Source organism: Triturus cristatus, chromosome 3_2 (genome assembly GCF_964204655.1).
Source record: "Triturus cristatus chromosome 3_2, aTriCri1.1, whole genome shotgun sequence".
NCBI classification, from domain to species: Eukaryota; Metazoa; Chordata; class Amphibia; order Caudata; family Salamandridae; genus Triturus; species Triturus cristatus.
The window spans coordinates 97,934,578-97,957,546 of record NC_140584.1 but is presented as its reverse complement, the minus strand read 5'-3'; the positions used below and the strand labels follow the sequence as shown (position 1 = coordinate 97,957,546).

At 46.2% G+C, this 22,969-nt stretch overlaps 1 protein-coding gene across 2 annotated transcripts in view; it reads right to left on the bottom strand.

Annotated features, from left to right (window-relative positions):
- SEMA5B (semaphorin 5B) overlaps window positions 1–22,969 on the bottom strand; it is an 834,612-nt gene that overhangs the window by 150,050 nt on the left and 661,593 nt on the right. For both annotated transcript variants that reach the window (XM_085647318.1, XM_085647319.1), the window contains 3 exons: window positions 20,776–20,911; window positions 15,666–15,873; window positions 14,619–14,826 (listed from right to left, as the gene is read on the bottom strand). In XM_085647318.1, coding sequence (XP_085503444.1) covers window positions 14,619–14,826; window positions 15,666–15,873; window positions 20,776–20,911 — 552 coding nt within the window. The remainder of the gene's footprint in view (window positions 1–14,618; window positions 14,827–15,665; window positions 15,874–20,775; window positions 20,912–22,969) is intronic.

The window sequence follows — 22,969 nt, the reverse complement described above, 5'->3', positions numbered from 1 at the left end:
AAGCAAAGGTTGTTGCAAAAGGGTTCATTTTGGTGGAAATGGATTCTTATTATTAAAGAGAATCCTGAACTATGGTGTTCTGTTTGCAGTTCTGACTTTGTGCTTCTCCAGACCAATCATTCCTACACTATACTACCTACTAAGATGGATGACATGGCACTCCTACACTTTGTAGTCCTCTGGCTTATGCAACATTTCCAATACACTGATTTACACAGTATGACTGATTGTCTCTGTGTAATGTGTGTGTGATGCAAAGTGCTCTAACACCCTACACCGTTATGAGTGGCTCAATATGACTAATTAAATGCATCTGAAAGAGAGTGGTTATGGAGACTTGAGGGGCACTGTTAAAAGGTGTCGGTGAGGCAATCTGTGGTGGAGGTGGCCACCAACTCCACCGCAGATGGGGGGGCCCCAACAAACACTGTTGCACCAGGTGCCACTAGCGCTAAAGCCGGCCCTGCATCGACTATCAGATGGATGCAGATGTCAACTCGCTAACTGTGCAGTTGGAGAAAGGGAAAGTAGAGTTCAAAATGGAACTTCTAACAGACACTTGGTCTGGAATGAGGGAGCACAGGACCAAATGGGAACCTTGGTTTTGGTTATGGATAATCCGATAAAGTCTTATTTTGATTGGCCTGCCTCTTTCGAGGCTTAACGTTCCATCTATGGAACAGTGAAAATAATCTAAACTTCTGATTTGATTCCAAACCCTCCCTACATAAACAAATTGCAGAAGTAGTAAATAACTGCTAGCCTCTACTCACAGTGGTCAAGAGCATCACTCCCTACCTGAAAACACAAAATACAACAGCTATTATTGAAGGCCGACTACTCTTTGACCTGGGTTACAGAAATTTGTCGTTCAGTTAACTCCCCTCTACCCTATCACCAGAATCCAAGACTGGCTCGACCTAAAACACAATGTCTAAAATATAGACACCGATGGTCATGATCACTCAAGCAAGAAAGGTCAAATATAGATACATGCAGAAAAACATCAAAGAAACTCGTGCACAAGTAAACACACACGCAGATAGATCAAAGACACGTAAACGACAAAAGTGCAGAAATCGGCAGCAGCAGCTCGCGCAGGTAAGCGCGGTGGGGCTGGGTGGGTGGTGGGGATTCCGAAATACAACAGAAAATTAATTATTTATTTAGTGTTCCCTCGTGGTCGTCTGTCGAATACCCCCATCCCAGACAGATCTGCTGCCTACTTTGGAACTGGGAACCCGGTTCCAGTCTCAGCGTCGGCTCAACATCCTATGATTCTGTAAATCACTTAATCTCCCTGTGCTTGAAAAATGAATGTGGCTTTGTGTATTGTAACTGGCACTCCTTGAAAGCGCTCCAATATCTTCGGTTCGAGTTCACGCTATAAAAAACGGCAAAAAATAAAAGCGAAAAATAGTGCATCGCTGTGTACAGGCAGGGCAGGACGGGTCTTTTTATTTGTTTACCCCAGTGGGCTGGACTATTTGAAGGCCGGCTTTTTTGTTACCAGCGTTGCTGCTGGTACCTGCCACTTTATTGCAGGAGCCACAGCTGGGGTATAAGCAAAGAGAGAGAAAGGAAGGTGAGGGAGAGAGGAGGAAAACAGGGAGCACGAGGAGGGGCCAGAGATAGAGAGGTGGAAAGGAGGGAGACTTAAATGGATGGCAAGATAGCGAATGGGGAAGGAGTGAGGGCGCAGGTTCGGACATTTTTTCCAGGGCTGCTTTTGGTTCACATTCCGGCCCACGGTCCAGGGCATAATAGCACAGTGTGATGTTTACAAACAGAAACTCTCCACCGTGGCCCCCTCAGCTGCGAACGGCCTTCACTCCAGCCTGCTCGGGCCCAGTTAAATAACTGTCAGGGAACCGCTGCTGACGCAGCAAATTTTTTTGTACTACTCAAATAACCGTTTGTTTGAGGGGAGGAGACTGGGAGTGAGAACGATTCCAGGCATTTAGTTATCGTGACTGTAAATCAGCGCTCGGCCCCGGGCTATAATAAGCACTGCTAAGTCTGAAAGGAGCCCAGTCATACAAGAGCTCTTTTAATGGCCGCGGGGCGCGCATTCTCATTTAGGAGAAAGAGTTCCACGCCACCAGAGAGGCGCGGCAGGGCCCGGGCGACCGCCAGTGGAGTTGTTAGATTAGCAAAAGTGCTGAAACTGGACTTCGTTTGACAGCTGTCAAAAAAGTTACGAGAGCAGCAAAAACTATGTGCGGGTGGGGGGAGGGGGACAACCTCGCGCCTAGTCTAGAGTTATTTCTTGACATGTGGTATATATAGCGAGGCTGTGGACGTACTTGATAAACAACAGCCCAGGCACATCTTTAGGTGGGAGAAGTAACAACCTTCTCCAAAATGTCAAACCTGGGGAAAAAAAATGAAAAACAGGTTTAAAGCGGTCACTCAATTGGCTGAGCGAATCCTTCTCAGGTCGCATTCATGAATACTATAAACGTGGGTTACTTATACAGGCACCCATCGATAAATAAATATGTCCATACTAACCACACATTACACTTGGATAATTGAAAAGGTGTAACCTGACGTTTCCTATTTGTTTAGCCCCTTTCCTTCCTCACCACTCTGCGCCTTTTGTGTACCAGCTTCTGGAACTCCAAGATCTTCCTTGATTGCCCCAACGACTATCTCAGCCATACTACAAATTCTCACTATTGCTATACTGCTCGGTCCATAACCCCCTTCCAGCCCGTCCCTCATTTACCCTTCATTGTGCCTCTCAACTCGCATACCTTTCCAAACCCCTCTCCATTCCCTCTCCTATATCTAGGCAGTGCTTAATTTGTAAAAGAATAAGTGCCATGGCCCGAGGCATTGCTGAGACGCCTACGGCCAGTGTCATTCAATGTCAGCGTGCCAAATACTGAGGCTTTATAGTCCTGATTCCGCCTCATGTCTCTTTGATCCTACCACCAAACACTCCCTGCCCCTTTCTTTCTCTTTTGCAGGTTACTACATTCTCCCTTTTCACATTTTTATTTCCATCTTTCGCTTTCTCTTCTGTCTGGCTTTTGTGTTTTCCACTTTCTTGCTCCTGGTGAAAGTTTGGTGAGGGAAAAAAAAGCCAGCCCCAAAACGGGTGCCAGTGGACCTCACTTGCAACCACCAGCTCTAATTAAGCACTGACCCTACTGGCTTTGTGTTCTCTGCTCCTATGTTCTCTCCGCAACCCCTCGTGCCCTTATCTCTCCTGTACCCCCTCGCTCTCAGCCATCCTTTCCTCTCTATGCCGCGTCCCCACATTTATGTTATATCCAATGTTTTAAGTTGGATGAAAAGTGTAGGAAGCTCTCAAAATAGAGAATAGCCAAATAAGCACAACTAGCCTTCCTTTCTAAGAGGCATGGCCTACTTAGCTAATGGTGTGGCTTAAAACAAGTAAACTAGAATTCCATGCTTCACAGAGCATGCAGCATGACCAATAACTGTATGCCTCTCTATGAGATCTCTATTATTGCATCCAGATATATAACACCACAACCAATGCAAAACAAGCCGGACCTATTGGTTTTGCCAGTGCTTGTTAGCAGCAGCAGATTAATGAATAACAATAATATTACTGTGAATAATTAGAAACAAAAATATTTCAATTCTGAAAATATGAGCCTGTAAATTAACATTAGTAAGGTCTATGGAAAGGACATGTAGATAGATGCCTGAAAAGGAGTGCACTTTAGCGCCAGATCTGGTCTGCTTGGCTGCCGGGCCACTTTCCTTTCCATATTTTTGGAATGAGTTTTGCATATTGCATACACTTGCTAACTAAAACAAATTAAACAAACATGCCATCTTGCCAAAACCAGATCAATAGGCTTTGCATTACTTCTTTTTAGGGCTGGGTTTTGACAGCACAGCTGTCAAAATGACCTACTGCTAACAATACACAGAGTGGGTTTTGGGTCCACCCCTTTCAATGATTAGCTTTCCTCAATGAGTCTTTGTCTATGACTTCATGGCTCAGCCCAATGGTGCATTCAACTCTTAACTAATACTATTAGTTGTTTGGGTGTATCCTTACTCCTCCACGGGAGGGGTTGCACCCAATGGCCTGAGGGACTACTTTACAACAGTATCCTTCCCAGGCTCTAAATAGCAGCCAGGTGGAGTGGTATGTCCGAGTGGGATACTAGTCCACTTGATCACGACTGGCCCAGTGTTGGATGCGGGAACATGGTACACAATTCGGTCTGAATTTACAATCCCCTAAAATCTTATGGGGCTATAGCTGTAATAATAGCTAGGCTTCTGTCTCACCCCTGTCCGACCATATTTTGACAGCACAGGGTGGCGGGGGGAGAGTCATATAAAGCTCCTCCTTACCGGGGTATATTTTTCCCATTCCCTCCACTACCCTCTCAACCCCCCTCTCCCACCACCTCCCAGCATCTGTCCCAGACTCACATTTACCTCTTGCTTTGAGCAGGTGGCAACTGTTAGCGTTAACTCCACAGGACAGAGAAAATTGTGTGGAATTCTGCCTGGTAAAACCAGGCCCTAATAGTTATTTTCAATTAAGCGTGGATTAACTTGTAACTGTATGGTACCAGTGGCGGCTCCTTGAGGGAGTGCTGCAGGGCGGTGGGCGGTGGAAGGGCAGGGTGGGGGGTAGTAAACTCCGGAATTGGGTAGAACGGAGTGGAGTAAAGAAATAAATAAATAAAACGAATTACATAGCGTGCTGCATTGCCTATTTGGCGTTGCAGCGCGCACAATGTAATTAGTTTTTATTTATTTCTTTCTTTACTCAAGTCTATTCAGGCCAATTCCGGAGTTTACTACCCCCCACCCTGCCCCTTCCCCGCCCCACCCCGGCCCACCGCCTTGAAGCACACACCCTTGAAGAGCCGCCACTGTATGGTACTGGTGGGTGTTACCATATGGTAACATGAAGTAAGTGTGTCTGTGTGTGTCTGTGGGCGGAGTTTGCTCCCCGACAGTACTATGCAACTTGTAATGAGGGCCTCTGTCAGTTCCTGCTTTCTACCTCCAGTGTGTGGCACTCTAATGTGCTATTGCCACCTGCTTTGGAACTTTAAACCCAAACCTATTGGATTAGCAAATGCTTGTTTCTTCTTCTCTAATCTTGCGTGTTCTTCCTTTTTCTATGCTACCACTCTCCTCCCACTTCAATGCCTCCAAATAGTCATTATTTTCACTTCTCACAAGTCCACCATCAGCACTGTTCCTGGCTCTCGAGATCGTTCCTCTATTCTCCACATAACCTGAATTCCCTGTAGCGCTCTGGGGATAAACGCAAATTCAGCACTCCTGTCGTAACTGCACCAGTAAGCACCTTCTCAAAAGCATTTCCAAGAAAAATATGCAGGGAAATGCTTCTCAGCCCTAAACTTGTTTATTTCACTAAAATCTTTTTTGCTGTCAGTGTTCGTGCTAATCACGACCAGTACTAGTGGCCCAGTGCCCATCAGTGTTAGGGTCCCCAAGAACCATCGGTGCCAGGGCCATCAAGGAACCAACAGTGTCAGGTCTCCTGAAACCATTAGACCCCTGGTACCTGAAACCATCAATACTGGCCCTCCCCAAGAGCAATCACTGCCAAGAGACCACCCCCTCCCGAATACATCCATCAGTGTTGGGGAACCGCAAGAGCCATGAGTACTGGGGCCCCAAGAACCATCAGAGCCAGGGCTCTCAGTAACCATCAGTGCTATGGCTCCAGGAAACATCGGTGCTAGGACCCAGAGTAACCACTGGTGTCAGAATCCAGAGGGACAATCAGTGCAGGCAGTGGCGGCTCCTCCGCTAAGGTGGAGGAGCGTCGCCCCACTGCCTCAGAGCAGGAAAAGAAACGAAAAAATAAAATGATGATAACTAATGTTATTAATATTTTATTTTGTTCTCCTGCTGCTGCAGCTTGCATGAGGGGGCGGGGCTGAAGAGCAGGGGAGGAGTGGTGTAACTCTCCTAAGTGCTCAATGACTGTTTGGTCGGCCCAAATCAGTCATGCGCACTTCCCCCCTTCTCCGTGCAGGCTGCATTACAGCCTGCATAGAGAACATGCCCACCCCTACAGCCCCTGGCTGAGCGCCGTGTCACGGTGCTCAGACCAATAACAACACTGCATTGCAGTGTTGTGATTTGCTGCGGGGTCCCTGGTGCTTCATGTTTCTAAGAAGATGCCAGGAAGGGGACACAGGAGAGGCATAGGCAGCAGACAAGCCTGCCGGCCGGGAGGTAAGTGATTAAATTTTTTTCCACCTAGCAAAGAGGTAATCTATGTCCTTTTCAATTTTGACCAGATTTAAGAGGGGTATTTTCTTCAGATCCTTCACTATCTTTATCCCGAGATATTTAAACTCCCCACTCTTAGGGCCTCGCCTATATGCTGTATTCCAACACATAATTTCTGTTTTATCCGAGTTAACTAAATATCCCGACAATAAGCCGAACTCCTGTAACAATATCTCGATCCGGGGGATGGCAATGTTGGGGTCACTGGTGTAGATGATGATATCATCGGCGTAGAGTGCGATTTTACAATGGTAGTCCTGTGATTCAAATGGACTTATATCATTGTCCAGCCTAATCATCTGTGCCAAAGGTTCAATGTATATATTGAACAAAAGAGGAGACGGAGGACATCCCTGCCTTGTTCCTCTCCTTATTTCAAAACTAGGGATCAAAGAACCATTTAGCAAGATTTTCGCCGATGCCCCAGCATAGCAATTTTTTAGGGTCTGGACAAATATCGGGCCTATACCTGCTGTCTCTAACGCTCCCCATAGGTAACTCCAACATACTCGATCAAAAGCCTTAGCAGTTTCTAAGGCCACTACCGCTAAGGGATCACCTCTAATCTCTGCCAAGTCAATATTCCCAATTAAAATTTGGGTTTGTTCCTGGATAGATCTCCGACCATAAAGCCTTTCTGGTCGATGTTTATTAGGCTTGGTGCCAATTTTGCCAGCCTCCCTGCTAATATGCCGATAAAAACCTTATAGTCGGCATTCAGCAGGGAGATTGGTCGATAGGAGTCTGCCGCCAGGGGATCTTTCCCTGGTTTCAATATTAAGACTATTATGGCCTCTTTCCAACATCTGGGGACCACTCCAGAGGTACGGTAGACTGAAATAAAAAGTGTATGGAGAATTGGCAGGAGTTCATCTACTAACAATTTATAGACCTCATTGGGGAGAGAATCAAGCATGGCTGCTTTTTTGTTTTTTGCCCTCTTAATTTGAGCCCTTATCTCCTCAATAGAGATAGGCGCTTCTAACAGATCTTTAGCGGCTTCAGTTAACACAGGTAGGGACTTATCCCTTAACCATGAACTAATTGCTTCAGTGGAAGGAGTTATGTCCTCACTGTACAGCTTTGAAAAAAGGGACCGAAGACATTCCTGCATTTCTACTTGCTTACTAGATTTAGTACCCCCACTGTCTATGATAAGTTTGTTTATATCATTTTTTGCCCGATCCACCCTAGCTTTCCAGGCCAGTAATGCTCCGGCTCTTAACCCATATTCGAAGTTCTCCATATTCCGTACTCGCCACTGGGCCTTGCATTTCTCATCTAAAAATATCCTGAGATTCTTTCGAGCATTCTCAAGTTCTTTTTCTAGTTCGTCCAAATCCCTAGTATTCTCATGATTAATACGATTCCTTTCTTTTTCAAGGGCAGATATTCTTAACTCATACTCAGGAGTAAAGGTGCATGGTCTGAAAGGTGACTTGGAGGGATGGAGATATTGAGGATCCTGTCCAGGGCCTCTTTATTTATCAAGACATAATCTATCCTGGCAGAATGGTGATACTTTTGACTATGAAAAGTAAAGCCCTGTGCACTACCCATCTTAGATCTCCAAACATCCACCAAGTTGATATTTAATAGGAGGTATTTCATGACCCTTCGAGATCTTGGAGAGCCGATGGTATGACTCTGATTAGACCTGTCCTTGACCGGGTCAAGCCGAACATTGAAATCACCTCCCACAATGAGGGGGGGGGTACTGAGATAAGATTATCCTATAATTTAACCAGGAAGGAGGGATCGTCCACGTTGGGACCATGGAAGGAAGAACAGGTCAACTTTTCCCCTCCAAAATCCAACTGGGCAATAATCCATCTTCCTGTTTGATCTGTTAAGACTGATTTTATTTCACAGGAAAGTCCCCTTTTAACCAAGATTGCCACCCCGCGGCAGTTCACTGATTGTTGAGAGTGACAGAAAGATTGTATCCACGGGAGTTTGGAGAAAATACTCTTAGACTCTTCTTGGTTTAGGTGAGTTTCCTGCAATAAACAAACCTGAACTGGTAACATCTCTAAATACTTAAAAATCAATCTTTGTCTTCTAGGACATCTTAAACCATTTATGTTCCATGAAATAACTTGAATCTTACTACCCCCCTTTTCTTTTATCCTTCCGAGGTGGATTCTCTACTTAACAGATAGCACTTACAATTTGATCTAAATAACCGGTGAGATGAGATTTTTTTTTTCTTCTTTTTTACCATTTTTCCTGCCACACTGTGCCCCACTCCCCCCACGCCCTCCCTCCCACCCTCCCTTCCCTAACCCTTCGTGATCCCCTAACCGCCTTACACCCTTAAAACGTGTACGCCTCAAAGTTTTAAAAACTGCTCTGTCAAACTGGTACAAAATGAGGCGAATTCTGGGTATAGGCTATTTTTCCAACTTTGCTCCAATATGGGATTCACCGGGGACTCCAGAATGTTTGAAGGATAGCCTAGCGGCCCCTATAAGGAAGGCTGGCTTGTGGAAATGGTCGGACTTGGTTGATTTAGAGGGGGTATTCCCATGGGAGCTGTTAGAGGTCAAGATTGGCCCCACCCTTTCAAGGTTCAAATACCTCCAGTTAAGATCATGGTACGAGGCAGAAGTGAGTGAAATTAAAGGGAATTGGGACCTGGAGCAATTACTTCAAGATCCGCATCCAAGGAAAAAGAAATATCTCTTTGGTATGCAAACTTGCTGGAAGCGGAGGATAGAGAGATCCCGCCCCAAGCATTGGTGTAGAGCCCTCTTCCCCAAGCCTACCCCATAGAAGCCCGTTTTGAATCCTCTCTTAAATTACTCTACAGATTTATAAAGCCTGCTAGGCTAAAAAAAAAATCACTTTTTTGTGCTGAACAGGCTTTATTACACCTCGGCCAAAATTGCCAGGTTTGCCCCGGTTCCGACCCCACAATGCCCCAGATGCAAAAGTGACAAAGCTGACGATATTCATATGTTTTTTGAGTGTATAGAATTGTGTCTATTTTGGATGAATGTGGGGGATATCTTGACATCCATTTTTGACATAGAATTAGAAGTTGATGCAAACCTTGTGATTTTTGGTTCAAATGATCTTATTAGGGAAGCATTGTCGCAATTAGAAATGGGATTATTACTATATCTTATTATTCTGGCTAGAAGGGAGATCTGTCTAAGGTGGAAAGATCCGATTCCCCCCAACAGAGAAAACTGGGTAAAAGCTGCGCTGAACATGGCTTGTTTGGACCAGGGAGATAGGACAGAAGTAGATGGAAACATCTGGTCTCCCCTTTTAGTGTGGGGAGGCCGTCTGCAACTGATCAACCGGTAGAGCTATAGTGGCCGAATCCTGGTCCAATGATTACACCTATCCTCAACAGCGTGGGGAAGCCCAAGGGGGGCAGAGACCTATGCAGTGAGCCGAAGGGCGCCTAGATCCTTAATTCTCAGCTTGTAAAATCTGCCTTGGTTTAAAGGTGAGATAAGGACAAAAAAAAAAAAAAAAAAGGTTTTTGCATACCTTTGATGTTGGGGAAGCTGCTGGACCGTTGTCAATCTAAAATGAGCATTGGTAAAGCCAGTATGTCTTACAATGGCTGCCAGCCTTTATAATTTGCCAAAGCCAGTTTTCTCTTATAATTGGCTTTTCATAGATTTATAGGTGTGGAGGTTGCCTGGACCTTGTCAATCGAAAAAAAACCATATTGGCTAAAAGCAGTTTTTGGGTCGCAAAAAGTACACAATCAATCAATCATTTGCAATCAATCTATCATTTGTAAAGCGCACTACATATCCGCGAGGGTCTCAAGGTGCTGGGGGGGGGAGGGGGGCGCTACTGATCGAACAGCCAGGTCTTGAGTATCCTCCTCAAGGTCAGCGGTCAGCAGGTCTTGGGGCTGTCGCCGGCTCAGTGGGAGGGCGTTCCATGTCTTGGAGGCGAGGTGGGAGAAGGATCTCCTGCCGGTGGTTGTTCTTCGGATGCGCGGGACGGTGGCAAGTGAGAGGTCGGCGGAGCATAGCTGGCGGTTGGGGATGTAGAAGGAGAGCCGTCTGTTGAGGTAGGCTGGGCAGGTCTTGTGGAGTGCTTTGTGTGCGTGGATGAGGAGCTTGAAGGATATCCTCTTGTTGACAGGGAGCCAGTGCAGGTTTCTCAAGTGGGGGGTGATGTGGCCATGTCGTGGTACGTCGAGGATCAGTCGCGCCGAGGTGTTTTGGATGCGTTATAGTAGTTTGATGAGCTTGGTCGGGGCTCCCGCGTAGAGGGCATTTCCGTAGTCGAGTCTGCTGCTGACGAGGGCCTGGGTGACTGTCTTTCTTGTATCTGTTGGGATCTATCTGTAGATCTTGCGGAGCATGCGGAGGGTGTTGAAGCAGTAGGAGGAGACGGCGTTGACTTGCTTGGCCATTGAGAGCGTTGAGTCGAGGATGATTCCCAGGTTGCGTGCGTGGTCGGTGGGTGTCGAGGCTGCCCCCAGTGCCGTCGGCCACCAGGAGTCATCCCAGGCTGAGGGGTTGGAGCCGAGGATGAGGACCTCCGTCTTGTCCGAGTTCAGCTTCAGGTGGCTGATCTTCATCCAGTCGGCGATGGCCTTCATTCCTTCGTGGAGGTTGGCTTTGGCGGTGATGGGGTCCTTGGTGAGGGAGAGGATCAGTTGAGTGGCGTCTGCATAGGAGATTGTTGAGGTCGTGCTGTCGGGCGACGTGTGCGAGCGGGGCCATGTAAATGTTGAACAGTGTCGGGCTGAGGGAGGATTCCTGGGGTACGCCGCAGATGATCTCGGAGGCTTTGGAACGGAATGGGGGAGGCGGAAGCTCTGGGTTCTGCCAGAGAGGAAGGAGGTGGTCCATTTCAGAGCCTTGTCTCGGATCGCTGCGGCGTGGAGGCGTGCGCGTAGTGTGTGGTGGTAGACGGTGTCGAAGGCGGCGGAGAGGTCTAGGAGGATGAGTGCTGCGGTCTCACCGTTGTCCAGCAGGGTCCTGATGTCGTCGGCGGCGATGAGGGCAGTCTCAGTGCTGTGGTTGTTGCCATAATAGTGCCTTAATAGTGCCATAATAGTGCCTAGCATTGAAGGGAACTACTTTTTATATCAATGTTCTCCTTTTAAATGCAGAATGCAGTTAATCAGAGTGAAGTTAGTGGATGGCTAAAGTGGGATGACCCATTGCCTCATGTTGTATGCTGTAGTTAGCAGAAGAAAAATGATTACAGCAGCAGACCAATGGATGAAGACGACTGACTGACAGCCCTTCTGAGTACATTATACATATTATTTTAGTAAAATCAAAAGGCCTTGGCTAATGCCAGACTGAACAACTTATCATTTACATTTGCTGTAAGATAATATAGAGGGCGCCTTTTCCTCGTCCTCATGAGTAACACAGCCACAGCGTTCCACAAAATCTCACTACTTGTCATGTTCATGAGATTTTAACAGGCACAACCAAATGCCACATTTTGGCATGTCGTGGTCAATCACAAAAAGATGCAGCAGAAGTAATGTTTGCAAGTGCAAACTAAAGGAGGCAAAATGCAACTGGCTGAAGTCATCAGGGCAAAAGATAGCAAAACTCAACTGTTGATGAGTGTTCCAGTTGCCTCAGTACAAGGCTATGGTTGTGCGAAGTTGCTCCATTATTTGTAAAGTCTGACTTGACAGCGAGGTAGTGCAACTGTATGCAGACCTACAGTTACTAATTCTTTAACATATACATAAAGTGGGCTTTAGCTAGGCCTACAGCAATGCTTCTCTTTCATCTCATGCTACTGGCCGTTAGGGGTATCATTCCGCAAGTCAATGCAAGTCATACCTATTGGTTTTGCAATTGCTGGTTTCTTCTTTCCACCCTATGTGAAGGGTTATAGAAAAATGCACAATTTGGCGATATCTGGACATTTTTTCTCTGTCGCATCTGCATGAAAGCTGTGACTTTTTAAGCAATTTATCACGTGTACCTCCTTATTTGGGACTGCCAAAATGATTCTCCATGAGCTGAAACAGGTCGTGTTCTTCGCAATGGGGCAACATCCTTTGTACTCTCTTAGATGTAAAGCCTCAGTTACTACTGCGCTGGAGCCCAAAGAAGGTTAAATAATCGGCCCCAAACTCTCTACCCCACTAAAGCCTTATGCTTCACACAGTCCGTTGACACATTCAGGTCCAGCTACGCCTCCTTTCCTCAAATCACATATGTGGTATGAGAAGTGATCTCAATATCCACACCATAGGATGGAATCTGTAAATAGGTCTCTTCATTTGGGCTTTCAAGAAAGGAGTCAGATTTAAAAACAAGTGGGATACAGAAGTGAGTGTGCAACGGTCAGGCCCCCGCTGTGACCCTTGGAAATATGCCAAACCCCATCCCCTACATGCACATAAGAAAAGCAGTACCCAGCCATGCTGAATAGGGTCTGGCGAGACACCAAGCGGCTACCTACACGTCCGTAGCTGATGTGGCTCAAGCAGAGGGTGAGAAGACCCCCACCATCACTGCAGCACACCCTGCAGAGACAACCCGAACACCTATCGACACCACACAGGTTTGGACGTTATGCTGCAAGGTCCACCATAGCCTCCCACCTCCAGACCCTAGTCATAGAGAAACCCTATATTAACTCCTCACCACACTAACTATAAGCGCTGGGATGCCTCATGGTAACCGTGCGCGGTACAAAATTCAATAATAATAATAATAATAACTTTCTGAGCATCCCTTCCACAAAGACCGGTGTGGGGTCCATCAACAACAAACGCAGCACTACAACCTTAAGAGACCTAGTAATTGTTAAGCATGCACCGTGTTACTTTACCTGCTCAAAGGGCCTTGAACATTTCTGGTTCATGCCGTCAACAGGGACACATTGCAATATTCCAGGCATGCATCAAAAACGGGTTGTTTACCCTTCTAGAGCACTGCGGAGTGCGCGGAAGCCATATCAATCAAAATCATGATCCATTTTATTCAGTTTTCCTTGATATCGTCTTACAGTGTTTGTGTTTAGCTTTTATCACACAGCACTTCGCAGTAGGCGGGTAGTTAAAGCTTTAACAACTCTTTAAAAATATAAAGACATGAGCAGTGCATTGAGGAAAGATGTGGTGATCGAGGTGTGTGACTTTTGTAGTGGGGTGAGAGGTGGAGGATGATAAATGCATTAAGGTAGGGCATATGTATGCAGGGATCAGATAAAACAATATTTCAGCACTGACTGCTATTTTTGCAGGCACTAAAGATGGCTATCAGACCAAAATGCATATTTCCCAAGAGGGACCAATTTCAATTTTAAATACTTGTTTAAGGCTATAATAATGCAAGTTGGACTTAGCCAGTGTTTGTCCAGGCGTCATTTCGTGGGCTCGGAGCTTCCATTCCATTAGAGCCGTAAACATGCTCAAGGGACCCCACTGTCAATGTGGTTGGAGGTCAGCACCACATGAGTGTCAGCACCGCAGAAACAAGATACTCCAGTCGGTAGCGTGCATGCTGCAGAGTTGTTTGGGTTCTGATGGTTACACAGGTGTGAATCCAGGTATGTTTGGCTCAGACGTTTATGCCTCAGAGGCGGATAAAATTAATACTATTCGTCAGGATAATCCTAATATTATGCATTTTGTGGCATATAGTGAGACCTTAGCTACAAAGTAGCAGAGAGCTGTGCACAATTGGGCTATCAGAGTAGCTAGTTCTTATGATGGGGCAGCAGGGAGAGCAGGTTATAGGATCAAGGGGGCAAGTTTAGTGGTGAAGGGTCCTGTGCTGAGGCTTTCAATGAGGGTTGGGCATCACGGGATGGGGAGAGATAGAGGAAAAGGAGTAGCTAGGTTTGGAAGAGGGGGGGGGGACCTCTTCAAGGGTGGGCCAGCATCCCGGTAGTAACCCTGGTTATCCAGAAGTCAAGGCCCAGGTGACAATTTATTTGTGCACTATATACGTATTTATGAAAACACGGTTTTCATCAGCCTCCAGTGCTCTTCATTATGCAGACATCACAAACTCAAAACAAATAAAACAAATAATAAAGGAAAAATGTGTTTAAAAAAAGTTAGCCCTCAAAAAAGTGAGTAAATATAACCTGAAATGTACAAGCCTGGTAACGCACCCTACAGTGTCTTATAAACATAGGGATGCTTAAGGGCTGCACATGTTGTACATGTGCAAAAACAAACATAGCCCACAGTTTATAAAATGTAATTTCAGAGCATCGCTCTGAATCTTGCAAGCAATGTACACCCGCTTTCCGAACACCTCCGGGCCAATAATGGACATACAACGGTGAATACAATGAGCATATGTTCTCCAGTGATTTGTGGTATCTAAAGCTGTGAAGAAGTAAATAAGAGCGATAAATTTGCTTACCCTTCTGTTCTGTACATTGAACACCTCTCCAGGGGAATCTTTAGCACTCCATTAGTCAGGCCCACAAAGAGTGATCTGTCACTGTGAAGAATTTGCAGGTTTCTGATTGGCTCTCGATGACCGCTGGGCAGAATTTGCATTTCCTCTAAGTAACAGCTCCTCAGGCTCTTGTTAGTGGTAGAGAGCGCCTTTAAGACCGAGCCATACTCTGAGGGGATAAGAGGGGGAAGCGCGTCAATCTCTTTTATCATGATTGAGTTTTGTGCCTTGCACACAGGAAAAAAATCTTCAGCTAATTTACATTTCTGGATAAATCACATATTTTTCATTCTTGTTTGCTCTATGAAAGGGCCTTTCCCCCACAGGAAGTCACCACCTTATGGGTAAGGGCTTGAAGTGTAAACTACAACCTCAAAATAGGAATCTGAACTGATTTATCATCAATTTCCACTGAAGCAGTTATGGAGCAAGGGTTGGGGGAACGGGGCTGTGTTAAGCCCACTCCAAATACGCCTTATGGCACCACCACGAATGGCCTCAAGCGGTTGCCAGATTTCTACACTTGGCCTAAATAAATGCTGCGTTACGAAAATCCTTGCAGAGGAGATGTACAGGAGGAGAACGGCAACACTGCACTGCAAGAATCCCCTTTCTGCCACTCCTCCATCAATACTACTTAATAGGTTCTTGGATGTGACACAGTGCTAGTTCAAGAAGCCTTGCAGAGCAGTGAAGGCTAATGACTACATACTAAGCAAGCAAAGGACAATCCATTTGGAACTCTGGGGAGTCTGGTCAATTATGTATTTTTAATGGCTGCCATTTGACTAGAACATCACTTCTGCAGCACCACAGGGCATTTTGTATTTATAAAACTAGCAAGCATCTGTGCAGCTTAAAATTAACAAGATAAAAGATACCAGCTTAAAACTGTGAGAGATATCGGTTAGTCAAGCAACAATTCAAGATATTGCACATGCTCAGCGAGGACACTCAAGGCTGCTGGCTGGCGCACCGAGATTTAACCACCATTGCTGCGATTCTTACCTGTTCCAATGTACATCACATGGTATAGGGTGTCCTTCCCCTGCACAATGTCGACCACTAGCTTGGAAAAGCGAAGGTTGTCCTGGGTGACGAGGGGGTCGACTGAGACAGGCTGGACCACGTCGTTCATGAGGAACAAACGTTGGGCGTCCTGAAGGCTTCTCTCCGTCAGGTTCTCGTTGGGGCTGTCATCGTTCAGGATGCCGCACTGAGGACAGACAATGGACCACATTAGAATTTGCACTGTTTGGTTCACACTTTCACAAAACGGATACACTCTTCGTGCCACAAACACACCCTTTTGAAGAGAGCAATGTTGCCCAAACAACTCCCAGTTAGTGTACAAGGATTGCCCACACCGGGTGAAGGGTGCAGCCATGGAGTAGCAACAGAAACTTTTGGATGAACCATCACCACAGAAAACAATCAATACGTACCACTAGGTGGATATTTTTCAAGTGCTTAGCATTTAAGCAGATAACTGAAATCGTGCGGCTGGAGAAACTGTGAATATATGGGGATCAGATGATTTGGTCATATGGCGAACCTAAAGTTAGAACTAAGGTCTCTTGGTTTCACAGTGAACAGCTTAGCCACTGGGCCACACAATGATCATTTTGTCTGCATTTAGAATGTGCTTAATATTTTTCTGACTTTTTATTTCCATTTACATGACTTAGTATTTCATCTCAGTGGAGGAGTTTGATTGGCAAATAATTTAAGCATAACTTTATTTTCATACAAATTATTTTATTACTCAATATCATATATAAACAAATTAAAATCATCTCACAAAAATAAATAACTTCGGCCCAGAATACATGAATAATCCATCTAGCACTTAAATCTCTAATCAATGGTCCCACAAAGATGTGCAATCGCTTTAAGTGTCTCTGGGTCTTGGACCTAGTTTGATTAGAAAGTTTAGTAGAATTTAAACAATTTGCCATGATTAAATATTAAAATCCTTAATATTCACATTATTAAATCACAAACAAGAAAAAAGCAGCAGCGCTTTACCAGTAAGTACAAACTGTCATCAGAAAAGATAGGTTGCATCTGGTTACAACAAACTCTACTACTCGCTCTGGGCGGTGTGAGCTTAGCTCAGGTCTAAATATACTGGTGAAACCCTTTTTTCTGATGGCTGTGCCTTAGTATTTGTTTTGGGCCTGCAACTTTTGGATAACTCTGTACAGTGGACCAGTAAATAAATTAGTTATGTCAGTGTCACCAGGGGTATGGCATAGGTGGGTGAGCCAAGCGAGAATAAAGCCTTCTCCGCCAACTCTCGTGGTGTGGCCCAACCGTTGACCCATGGGAACTGGTGAGCCTAAGTTTTATTTTTTGTTTTATGAAGATTTATATAGCACAAACTCAACCCAAAGGTATTGAAATACGTTACAGGAGCACAGGTTACACAAGGACACATACGTTTGTTTTGCAGGCACAGGGAGATTAAGGGATTTGCCCAAATCGCAGGATGTTGAGCCGACTCTGAACCTAGTCCCCCTCTTCAAAATCAGCAGCTTTGCTGTTAGGCTACATCCTCTTCCCTAAATAGCAGACATCCAAGCAAGACACATTACGTTTACTGCTGTAATGCAGTTTTTTAAAATGCACAAACTGCTAATTGCAGCTCATTTGAAAGTATACATCACTCCAGAGTAGCTTATAAAGCATTTCTACATACAAAGTTAAAGTTCAGTTATGTCCCAGTGAGGACCTGTAAAACAATGGGATATTAATCAATCATTCAGGATTTGTATGGCGCAGTTGCTTCACCCGTGAGGGTCTTCAGGCGCTGTGGGGTCATGCTGCTGCCTGTTCCTATTGGTTGAACATCCAGGTGTTGAGGTACTTCCTTAAGTGTTGGAGCGATGCTGAACCACTGAGATGCAGGGGGAGGGTGTTCCAGGTCTTAGCCGCCAGGTGGGAGAAGGAGCAGCCTCTGTTGTTTGCTCGGTGGATGCGCTGGGTAGCTGCTAGGGAGAGGGATGTGGAACAGAGATCCCAGGTAGGTTGGTGGAAATTCACTTGTTTGTTGAGGTGCACCAGTCCTTTGTTGTGTAGCGTCTTCTAAGCATGGGTGAGCAGCTTTATCTGGCATCTCTTCACAACTGGTAGCCAATGGAATTTCCTGAGGTAAGGGGTGATGTGCGTCTGTCTGAGGAGATCGAGGAAGAGCCTGGCGTGCGTGTTCTGGATTGTCTGAAGTTTCCTAATGAGTTCCATGGCGAGTCCTACGTAGAGGGAGTTGCCGTAGACGAGTCTGGTGGTGACAAGAGCTTGCTTGACAGCTCACCTGGTGTTTGGTGGGAGCTATTTGAAGACCTTCCTGAGCAATCAGAGGATGAGGAAGCAAGTGGGGGGGGGGGACAGCTGGCCTGCTTCTTCATGTATAGCTGGCTGTGGAAGATGATGCAGAGGTTGCAAGTGAGTTCGGAAGGTTTGGGGGTAGGGCCACCATTCATTAATCCACAGGGTGTCCTTGCCTTTCCTGAAGATGAGAACTTCTGACTTGTCTGTGTTGAGTGTGAGACAGTTGTTGTTCATCCAGATGGCCACATCCTTCATGCATCTTTGGAATCGGTCTTTGATGGTCGTTGGGTCGTTTGTCAGAGAAAGGATGAGTAGAGTGTTGTCGGGATAGGAGATTGTGGCTCCTAAAGATGTTGGCCAGGGCTGTCATGTATATGTTGAAGAGGGCTGGGCTGAGGGATAAGTCTTGAGGTACACCGCAGGTGATGTTCTTAGGGAGCAAGAAGTAGGGAGGGACAATGATTTTCTGCATCCTTCCTGTGAAGTAGGAAGTCATTCACTTGAAGGTTACTCCTTCGATTCCGATCTGGTGGTGATCAGTGTGTGGTGGGCTGCTGAGAGGTCAAGGAGGATGAGGGCTACTGTATCTCCATTGTCTAGCAGCATTCTGATGTCGCCTGTGGCTGCGATTAGAGCGGTCTTGGTTCTGTGGTTTGCTCTGAAGCTGGCTTAAGAGGGCCCAGAAGGTTGTGGTTCTCCAGATGTCTGGTTAGATGGAAATTGATAGATTTCTCAATGACGTTGGCTCGGAAAGGGAGCAGGGAGATGGGAGATGGGTCGGTAGTTCTTGGTTTCTCCTCAGTCCGCGGGTGATTTCTTAAGCAATGGCTTCATGTCTGCATGTTTCCATTTCTAGGGGAAGTGGACCATGGGGATCGAGGACCTTGGTGAGTTCTTTGCCGATGGGTTGATTGCGGAGGTTGAAAGTGTGGTGTGGGCAGGGGTCTGCTGGAGCTCCAGAGTAGATAGATCTCATGAGGGACGCAGTTTCCTTCTCAGTGATAGTGTTCCATCAGGTGAGCTAGTGTGGGTGGGTGTCAGTTGGCGTAAGAAGGTTGATGTCCTCCTTGACGGTGTGGTTGAGGTGTGAAGTCTTTGTAGATGGTGCTGATTTTATTGTGGAAAAAGTCCAAGAGAGTGTCGCTCAGGGCTTGCGAGGGTGTGATGGTGTTTTTGGATGCCGAGGGGTTGGTTAACTCCTTGACTATGTTGAACAGTTCTTTGCTGGTGTTGGAGCTGTCATTGATGTGGGTGGCTAAGGTGGTCTTCTTGGTGTTTTTCAGGAGGTGGCGGTATAGTTAAGGATATCTTTGAATTGTTTTCGGTCCCCAAGGGTCTTACTGGTGCGCTATCTTCTTTTCTTCTGTCTGCAGACAGATTTCTCGGTTTTCAGTTCTGCATGAACCTGTTGGGGTGTCGTGTTTGTTTCTTGGAGTTGGTGCATTCCTTGATGCAATTTCGTCAGTGCTTGCTGTGATCCAGTTTGCAAAGTTTTCTGCCACTTCTTCTGTGTCTATGGCGGTGGTGGGTAGGAGGGAGTTGAGGGAGTTGGTCCATTGTTGCTTTGATACCTTTGACCAGCAGGACCGTATTTCACAGGCAGTGGATGTGCGCAGTTGTTGTTGTACAGGCTTTAAGTCTCGAAGTTCGTCCAAGGTGAAACGCTGGCGGCCCGTGGGGGTTAGGGCTCTGTCACTGGGTGTGATGCAGGTGGGTGCTTCTATTTTTATTTACGATTCTTAAGAGTCCTACTCACCAGGCAGCATTAACAGCCCACTTGTGTGCTGCTCATTTCATCTGTGGTGTGCTGCATCCTATGTAGCCACTTCCTCAAACCAAACCATTCTAGAATGCTGCTGCCCACAGTCAATAATTGTTTTACCTTTACAAGATGGCCAACATGTTGGCCTTAAATGTGGCAGCGATGCTGGAACTTTAAAGCAATGATAGATTATGTACAATACTACTGCAAGACCGGTATCTGCTGCTATGTTTAGTTTTATTATTTCAAGCATAACCCTGCCGTGTTTAGAAGGGAGCATATTTTCTTTTCTTTTACTTGTATTCTTTTAACTTATTTTACATGCGTTGTTGAGTCTGTGTGTTTTTTATTGTGGTTGTTCCAGGGGGGAGAATACAAGAATGAGTCAGTGGATGGATGAATGGAGGCACACGTGCAAGGATGAGTGACAGAGCATGTTTGATTGCTTATTGAATGCCTAAACCCATCAATGACACAAAAGGCACTGTCACTCTTAAACCAGACCTACTGGCATTGCCAATGCTTGTTTGAATTTGAAGAGACGTTTTCATGACATTTGCTGCTTCTTTAGCATGCCAATTATATTGATGGCTTGGCTCTGACTATTCTCTCCCTGTTAATTTGCTGGCTTTCTCGTCTCTAATTTAAGGCCTAATGCTCGGAAGGAGGTCAAGATGGAAACTGTCAGCACAACACAAAATAAATCGCTTCTTTAATGGTGATATTAAGCCAAATTTACCAAAGCCTCAGGTTACACTCCGTAGAGTGCTGCTGCAAGGGTGTTTTCACTACAGTATTTAGGTAACATCACACAACATAATTTAACATCAAATAACATCACATAATGCCACAACGTATCACATTAACATCACATAGCATCACTCTATATAATGTGATATTATTTACCGTCAAAAAGTAGAAGAAACAAATGACGCAATAAAACAATACTAGGTACTTAAAGAAATTGCACAAAATAGAAGCTATAATCTGATAGTTCCAGTAAGATCCCAGCCCTGCTGCATGTACCTGGAAGTTCGGCATGGGGTTTATGGTTGGCAGCCATGCTGACCTAGGGTTCTCCTGGTAACGGAAAGGTCCATTGAAGGCCTGGGTAATGGCACTGAGGTTGAAGGCACACACTGCCGACGCGGCAATACTGTTCCTATAAGAAAGTTAAGAAACCAATCCTGCTGTTATTGCATAAGTAACATCTGCGTAATACAGATCTAAAGTCCATTAAAATAAGAATAGAAGAATGTTGGCGGATATAAATTATTAGCAACAAAAGCTAAGGTTAGTAACTATACATATTTCAAAGCTGTAAATTCACACTGTGCCACCTTGTGTCAAACCATGTTGAGTACCTCCACACATCGGTCCGATATCTCACAATAGTAGGGAAAACAAGCTGGAAACCACTCCTCAGTGGCGGCTGGCACAGGTAAGAACGGTGTGGCAGGGCGGGTTGGGTGGGAATCCGGTAGGTCGACATGCGACGGGATTAGTAAAATTAAATAAAACCATTTACCTTGCACTTGCCGCATCGGCAATGAAGCGAACGCAAGGTAAGTGGTTTTAATTTGTTTTGTTATTTAATTTTAATAATCACATCGTATGTCGCCCTTCCAGACCCCGACCCCGCCCCACTGTTTCCACCGCTCTTACCTGTGGCGACCGCACTGCACACAGTCGGTTTTATGCTCTTCTTTGGGGACTCCAGGACATCGGCACCTGCCTCCGCAAGATTTTATTTTTTTATTTTTTGGAGGGGGAAGGCAGGTGGTGGGAGTGGTAGAACTGCTTCTTCGGTAATTTTCTGCATGAGGCCCCACCCCCTCTAATACGCCACCCCTTTACACAGAGTCAAATATTTTTGTAAGTTAGCAGGCCTGATATTTTAAGAGGACAAACGAATTTGCTAAGGTTTTCACTATAACGTTTCTAGGAGCCTGAGCCACTGAATTGGAGGCAGACCCAGGGGCGTAAAACAGGCCCCCGCATCCTTCGCGGTGCAGGGGGCCCCCGAGCTGCAGGGGGCCCCCTCAGCCCAGTAGAGCTCTGGATTAAATCCGGAGTGGGGGCCCCTCCATGTACCCTGCAGGGGGGGACCCCCTGAGCTTTCGTTGTGCCACTGGGCAGACCTGCACTTACATTACTGTCCTCATGCACCCTTGCAGTTGCGTCCCAGTGCAGTCTGGGAAAAGATAACCCTATGCTTGCTTTTGAAAAGATTCATAAGTGGGGTGTGGAGGGCCCCTCACAGCCCCAGTACCACTGTACCACTACCTGCTTCAGCACTGATAGTTATGCTCCTGCATCTGCGTTGTTCTTAGAGTCAGGGCCGGACTGGGAACAGCACCAGCCCTGGCAGTTCACTGCTCGACTGGCCCTGGGACCTGGGAGGGGGGGAGTGGGCTAGCAAGAAGCACCACTCCTGCTTTTCTTACAGAGGGCTGATATTGCAGCACTGCTGCAAAAGCTGCCCCCAATGACAAAGCGACACCAAAGGGGATGATGGACTGAGCGTTTGAGCAAATCAAACACTCACCCCCAGTCAACTGATCTGGGTTTAATCAGTCATCATTCTTTAGCTCACTCCACCACCCAAGTTCAGACATGGCCATATGCAAATCAGTCTGACCCTGTGCCTCATGGGAACAGTCCAGCCCGAACTGCCAAGCCATGTCTTCCCTGGACTGGAAACAAGCATCCTGGGACCGGTTTCAGGTTCATAACCCTCATCAGCCAGGCTCTCTTGAATCCAGTGGCAAAGTGAGCAAGGGACCCACGTCTGGGCATACCCTGCCAACTTAGGGCGAACAAAGCGATACCAAAGGGGATGATGGACGGAGCGTTTGAGCAAATCAACACTCCTAGGATGCTTGTTTCCAGTCCAGGGAGTACCTGGCTTGACAGTTCGGGCTGGACTGTTCCCATGAGGCACAGGGTCAAGACTGATTTGCATATGGCTGGGTTCAAACTGGAACTGCATGGTGAGCAAAACAACAATGGATTTAGGCCCAGATCTCTGTACTGGGGTGAATGTATGACATTGTTCTGAATTCTGTCCATCAACTGTTGTTTTTGCATTTGTCACCCCGAGTGGGAAGGGTATGCCCAGATGTGTGTCCCTTGCTCTCCATGCCACTGGAATCAAGCTATCCTGGCTGAAGAGGGGTGAAACCCCGAAATCGGTCCTAGGATGCTTGTTTCCAGTCCA